General features: G+C 31.9%; 1 protein-coding gene across 1 annotated transcript; it reads left to right on the top strand.

The window, feature by feature from the left end:
* Nucleotides 1-2,892: 2,892 nt before the first annotated feature.
* On the top strand, nucleotides 2,893-4,308 carry LOC109164637 (ethylene-responsive transcription factor 4-like). Its single transcript, XM_019313159.1, has one exon. The coding sequence runs from the start codon at nucleotides 3,029-3,031 to the stop codon at nucleotides 3,878-3,880; it is 852 nt and encodes a 283-aa protein (XP_019168704.1). The 5' UTR covers nucleotides 2,893-3,028; the 3' UTR covers nucleotides 3,881-4,308.
* Nucleotides 4,309-6,885: the final 2,577 nt, after the last annotated feature.

Here is a 6,885-nt window from a genome sequence, read left to right as displayed (position 1 = left end):
ACATTTATAACATACATAGATAGATATTTTCTAATATCCATATCGGAATAAATAGTGTTAACAACATTAATAATAATCTATACTATATATAAAAACAAAATCCTGAAATTTTAACTTCCCGCCCAATTCCTAAAAAATCTCTCCTCCTAATAAAATATATTGATTTCTACTTTCCCATTCGTACAATAATTCTGCGTTAAAATTATATTCTCATATTATTATAAAATACTGTAATACAATCTATACTTCTATCTACTATACTAATAATCTACTATACTAATAAGAGTCCAAGAGAGTTAGGCCTATAATGGGTAAAAAAAAATGGCGGTCAAATTTTTTAATCAAATGAATGTCTCAGATTGATCAGATTTTAATTTTTCCTTAAGATTTCCTAATTTATCCTTAATGAGTATGATTATCCGTTAACTTTTCCGTTAAATATTATATTTTCCGTTAATTTCTGTTAGTTCACCGTTAACTTACTCATTGATTTTAATAAGAAAGGTCTTAGGTTCGAACCTCATCCCAATCAAAGTTGGCATAGTTAGACAATTAGTACTCTATTTTACTTTTATTAAATTATAATAATAATTTAGTAGCTACACCAAAAAATAATACATATGCATTTCTTTAATTTAGAATTATGTGTCTACAATGTCTTTATTCAAAAAAATTATTCATTATCAATAAATTAAATAAGAGAAATAATTTCATAAGTTATATTGTATTTATTTTTCTCTAATACAAAAAATTTTTACATTCAAATTTATCAATTCATTATATTCGCCACATTGTCCTACAATGTCTTTATTAAAAAAAATTATTCATTATCAATTACTTAATTAAGAGAAATAATTTTATTAGTTATATTATCTTTATATTTCTCCAATGTAAAAATTCTTTACATTCAAATTCATCAATTGATTATATTCACTACATTGTCTATTATCTTTTTTGTGCACTATTTTTTAATTAAATATCAAAGTTATAATACAAAAGAATGCTATGTATTTATTTACCAAGTATTTTATTAATACCATGAAAAAATTAAAAAAAATATAATTAATAAAGTCAATCATATTAACTACTTGAGGGATTTGTTGACAAAGAGAGTATTCAAATCACACAACAAATTGAAGTGAGAATTATCTCGCAATGTCCTTGTTTGATAATCAGCAGTTAGCGGTTAGCGTTAGCGGATTATATTAGCAAATTTGACCAGCAAATTATATCAACGGATGGTAAAAAGATATTTGAAAAAATTAATTGTTTAAATTAACATGTAAAATGACCTAAGGGTATAATAATAATAATAATAATAATAATAATAATAATAATAATAATAATAATAATAATAATAATAATAATAATAATAATAATAATAATAATAATAATAATAATAATTGTTTTTAAAAAATAAAAAAATAAATAAAAATAAAATTAAGTCAATCATATTAACTACTTTGGGGATTTATTGACAAAAAGAGTATTCAAATTACACAACAAATTGAAGTGAGAAACTATCTCGCAATGTCCTTGTTTGGCAATCAGCAGTTAGATCTTCAATATTAGTATATATTTAATATTTTATGCCCTAATTTTTATTTGCTCTCCCTTTGTGCCGTATTTGGTTTCAACCATACCTATACAATTATTTTATTGACAATTATAATCAATATTGACTATATTATCTTGCATTTGTAAAAAAAGAATTGCATATTTAAATACGCAAATTTAACATTCAATTATCTATGCATGAACAATTCTAATATAATATTGCCTTGATATACTTTAAAGTACTTATTAAAAAAAACATTGGGCATTATCCCATAAAAAACTAGTACTATATATAAAAACAAAATCCTGAAATTTTAACTTCCCGCCCAATTCCTAAAAAATCTCTCCTCCTAATAAAATAATATTGATTTCTACTTTCCCATTCGTACAATAATTCTGCGTTAAAATTCTATTCTCATATTATTATAAAATACTGTAATACAATCTATACTATACTATATATAAAAACAAAATCCTGAAATTTTAACTTCCCGCCCAATTCCTAAAAAATCTCTCCTCCTAATAAAATAATATTGATTTCTACTTTCCCATTCGTACAATAATTCTGCGTTAAAATTATATTCTCATATTATTATAAAATACTGTAATACAATCTATACTATACTATATATAAAAACAAAATCCTGAAATTTTAACTTCCCGCCCAATTCCTAAAAAATCTCTCCTCCTAATAAAATAATATTGATTTCTACTTTCCCATTCGTACAATAATTCTGCGTTAAAATTCTATTCTCATATTATTATAAAATACTGTAATACAATCTATGATGAATTGAGCTGCCCATGCGGGCATAAAATGTTCATTACTTATATGGAATAACATAATACTTTTGAGGACAAATGTCATACTTTTACATTTTGATATAAAAGTATTATATAAGAATAGAGTAATAGAGTAATGAGCATTTCAACTGGTCACAAAGGTAAAATTTATCATAATAGACTAAAGATAGTGTTTGTCATCCTGAGTTACCCCTCTACAATTCAAAAGGAACATCTAGGGACTGGAGTGAACGATCTCACCTTTTTTCAGAAGAATAGAAGTGCAATTAAGTCGAGTCTTGATTGAACTCATTAAATACTTTCCTAAAAACGTTATTGAATATTTGAATACACAAAAGTTTAAATTCTAAAACTCATTTCAAATATTATGATTTTATTATTATTATTAAAAAATGTTACAAGGCTCCAATTAAATGATACACCCCTCTCTCAGCATGGCTATACAAGGTGGGAATGCCACGTAACCTTAAGGGCCCCAGCAGGAAGTGGAGCAGTCAACGCCACGTTTGACTCCTCCTATATATTCAGCGGCTCTCCACTTTCTTCTCTCAGCCGTACCTTAAAGTTTTCTTACGTTTCAGTCTGTTCTCTCTGAAGCAATTAATTAAAGAGTTTTTAATTTTCTGTAAATATTTTATAATTAAAAATTCACGCGGGGTCGAGTTTAATGGCTCCGAAGGATAAGGGGGCGGCGGTGGCGGTGGCGGTTCCGGCGGTGGACTGCAACGTGAATGGAGTGCGGAAAGAGCAGGTGCATTACAGGGGAGTGAGGAAGAGGCCGTGGGGGAGGTACGCGGCGGAGATCAGAGATCCCGGGAAGAAAAGCCGCGTTTGGCTCGGGACGTTTGATACGGCGGAGGAGGCGGCTAGGGCTTACGATAATGCCGCGCGGGAGTTCCGCGGCGCCAAGGCGAAAACGAATTTTCCGTTGGCGGAGGAGCGGATTCCGCTCGATTTCTGCGCGAGGTTTGATATGAACAGGAATGCGTGCGAGAAGGACGGCGGCGGATGCGGCGGCGGAGGAGGAGGAGGAGGAGGGAGGAATAGCAACCACCACAGTCCCAGCCAGAGTAGCACCGTGGAATCGTCCAGCCGCGACGGCGGGGGGCGGTTCTCGCCGGCCGTGTTGGTCGACTCGTCGTCGCTGTTGGATCTCAACGTCGGCGGCGGCGGCGGATTCTCCGCGGTGAACCTTCCGTACCAGAGCCGTCACCTCCGCGTCGCGCCGGTCGTCGTGAGTGGATACCCGCCCGCCGCCGCCGCCGCCGTGCATCCGGCCAGCCACGTGTTCTATTTCAACGCCCTCGCGCGTGCCGGCGCAATTTCGCCTTCCCTCAACCCCCGATTCTCGTCTCCCAATTTTCACGACGGCGGCGGCGCCGGCAGCACCGGAAGCGGCGTTGCTCAGAGCGAGTCCGACTCCTCCTCCGTCGTCGAAACCAACCGCGATCTCAAACCTAACAAAGACGGCCTAATTTTAGATCTCGATCTCAACCTTCCTCCACCGGAAACTTTGTGAACCGCCCGGCGTCGAGAGTAAACCGTTTTTTTCCGTCAAAACCCTTTTTTGTTCATTTTAGAAAAGAAAAAAAAAATAGTAAGAAGGATTAATGACAACCGTTGGATGTGAATACCAAGAGCCGATACAACCTCTCTAGCTCTCCACCAGCCGTTGATTAGGTGAAAGCTTTGTGAATTAGGCATATTTTTTATATTATTTTTTTCCCTTTTTTAATGACTTGTCGGTGGCGGTAACGGTGGCCGTCGTCACGGACTCACGGCGGTGTGACGTGTGAGACTGTGTTCTTGGATATGGATATGGCACGTGTGGTCCGTGTCAGTACGGGCACTGATGGCACGTGTGGACCATGTCAGTATGCATTATTCTACCACGTGTAGTTGTGCGCCCCATTTTGGAGGCTGGATTTTGTATGAACTTGTTTGCAATATGTAAAAGAAAAAAGAAAAAGAAAAAAAGAAGCTAAAGTGTAATGTCAAGTTCTGCTAGGAAATCTGTATGAAAATTTTTAGATTTTTATAAGTAATTGTGTAGTGAATATATAAATTTTTGTTTTATACTTATAAGTAATTGTGTAGCGTGCACCCAACTTATAGATGTGTAGCATTGATACCAATTTGATACAAATTCAAACCCTAATTACAAAACAACTAATTCGTGCCTATACAAATTTGACTCAAGCCTTATACATTATCCCAAATTATAATGATGCCAAGAGTGACTTGATGGAATAGGCTTGGCAAAATATGTTATATATTGTTGGTTTTAATAAATATATAAACATAATTTAACATCTTTGTTACAAAATATAATCCTTGGATGTGTTCACCTTAAAATGGACCAGAGTCATTATTGCAAGGTTGTCACTGTTGATTCAGACATCAACCTAAAACGACTGAATGGGAGGAATCGAATCATTATTATACTGCAAGGTTGTCACAACCAATTCAAGTTTAATAAGTAAATTCAACGATAAATCTACGCACTTCCTATAATTTGAATATGCAGTATTAATGTATTATATATGTATTTCAAAAAGTAAAAAAATTCATTTTCTTTTTTTTTTTTTTAACTCACATTTTATAACTTGGCAAACTATATTATAGACGCTATGGATCCGTTTTAATATTCATAAAGGAGATAAATATTAAATTATGCAAGTGTTTTAGGCTAGGTCGTCTGTACATTTGTGCGCATAAATAAATATTCACCAATCACCATCATTGATTGGTCAAAGTTCCTTAATATCGAACTATACACTTTTGTGCAGAGGAATACAGTCAACCCAATCAGAGCCTTTTTCCAACCTCATTCTCCTCATTGTTTATTGCAAGTTTCTCAACCACTGACCATTGTCCTAAAGGCAAATTCATTTGTTGATGATGCACTGGGATTTGATTTTTATTTAGTTAAATTAAGATATAATAATCACACTTTAGAGTCAATTAATTATTAGTCATTATACAATTTAGTCCTCATTTTTAAGTGGGTTTTACCATTTTAATTAATGCATGACAAATCAAATTATTGTTATATTTCGTCATCTAAAATTAAACTTTTTTGGCACAAGTGTCAAATAGGCTCATCTACTATTTCGAAGTGTTCAATTCCCCCCACCATTTAAAATATATTGTAATCAGGCACACTTACCCTCTAAATTTGTTCGATTAGATTTTTTTACAGGTTACCACCCAGTTCCGTTGACATGACCCGGTTACGATTACATGGCATCCTTTATATAATAAAGCTATATGGTTTGGGAAATAATTAATGTTACAATTAATGCCACAACATTCTTTATTATTAAAAAAAAACACAACATTTAAAAAATAAAATAGCTATATATTATATAATCATATAAAAAATATACTTTTGAAAAATAAAATAGCTATATATTATATAATCATATAAAAAATGTGTTCAATTAGAGTTTAAATTTACACATACAAAATTTGAAATTTGCTTTCCAAATGTAATTATCTTAGTTATTATTTGTATTGTGAAAATTATAATATAGATGAAATACAATTAAAAATAAATCAATGTAATTATGTAAATTATCTCTATAAGTTTATTTGAATATGGATATAATTAGAGATTATATTAACCATACAAAATTATAATTTTAATTTTAATTGTAATTTTGTATTCTATAAAAATAATTAGTAGGATATTTCACCTAAGTTTGATTTTTTTTTTTAAATGATTGAAAATGTCAATGTGGTAAGAATTTCATAGTCATGCACCAAATATAAAAAAATTTGATAGGCACAAACTAAACGTGAAAGATGTAATATAGTTGGGGGACCAAAAGTGAAAATAGATCTTATCAAATTCAGCCAATATAATATATTAATTAGTTATGGTATTGTAAAAATATAGTCATTGAGTTATAAATATAATGAATGTAGTGCCTTAATTTTTTTAGATGAATGTAGTCATTGGGTGGACCTGGACCGTTAAACAAACAGCGAAAGATCCGAACCACAACGTATGGTTGACACCAAAAAAATAAAAAAAAATAAAAAAAATTAAAGAACTAACTTAACTATATTTACAATTTGGACACTAATTTACGATACCATATCATAAATAACTGAGAGCTCACATTTGACTAAATTTGAAAATTGTGAACTATATTGCATAATCAATTAAAAATTGTAATAGGTTGTCTTAAAATTATTTCATATTTACATCCAAACCCAAGCGCTCCCCTGTGCTCTTTTCTTGAATGTGCCTTTACAATTTGCATGTTTCCTAAAGTGTCAGTGTTACAATATGATCAAAATTATATGTGCTCTCGATAAAAATTCAAAGTATGTACTTTACGATTATTAGTAAAACATAATTGACAGGATAAATTGGATAAATTACTGGAGCCGACTTGAAGCACTCTTAGTCTAATTTGGAACCGTCAAAATAATTAAGCAGTCAAATATTACTCCGTAACAATTAAGAGTTGAGCAGAAAGCAAGTGTAATAGTTGAGTGCAGAGTCAATGCACT

The sequence above is a fragment of the Ipomoea nil genome, unplaced genomic scaffold (genome assembly GCF_001879475.1).
Source record: "Ipomoea nil cultivar Tokyo-kokei standard unplaced genomic scaffold, Asagao_1.1 scaffold0317, whole genome shotgun sequence".
Classification (NCBI taxonomy): domain Eukaryota; kingdom Viridiplantae; phylum Streptophyta; class Magnoliopsida; order Solanales; family Convolvulaceae; genus Ipomoea; species Ipomoea nil.
This window is presented reverse-complemented; position numbering and strand designations above follow the sequence as displayed.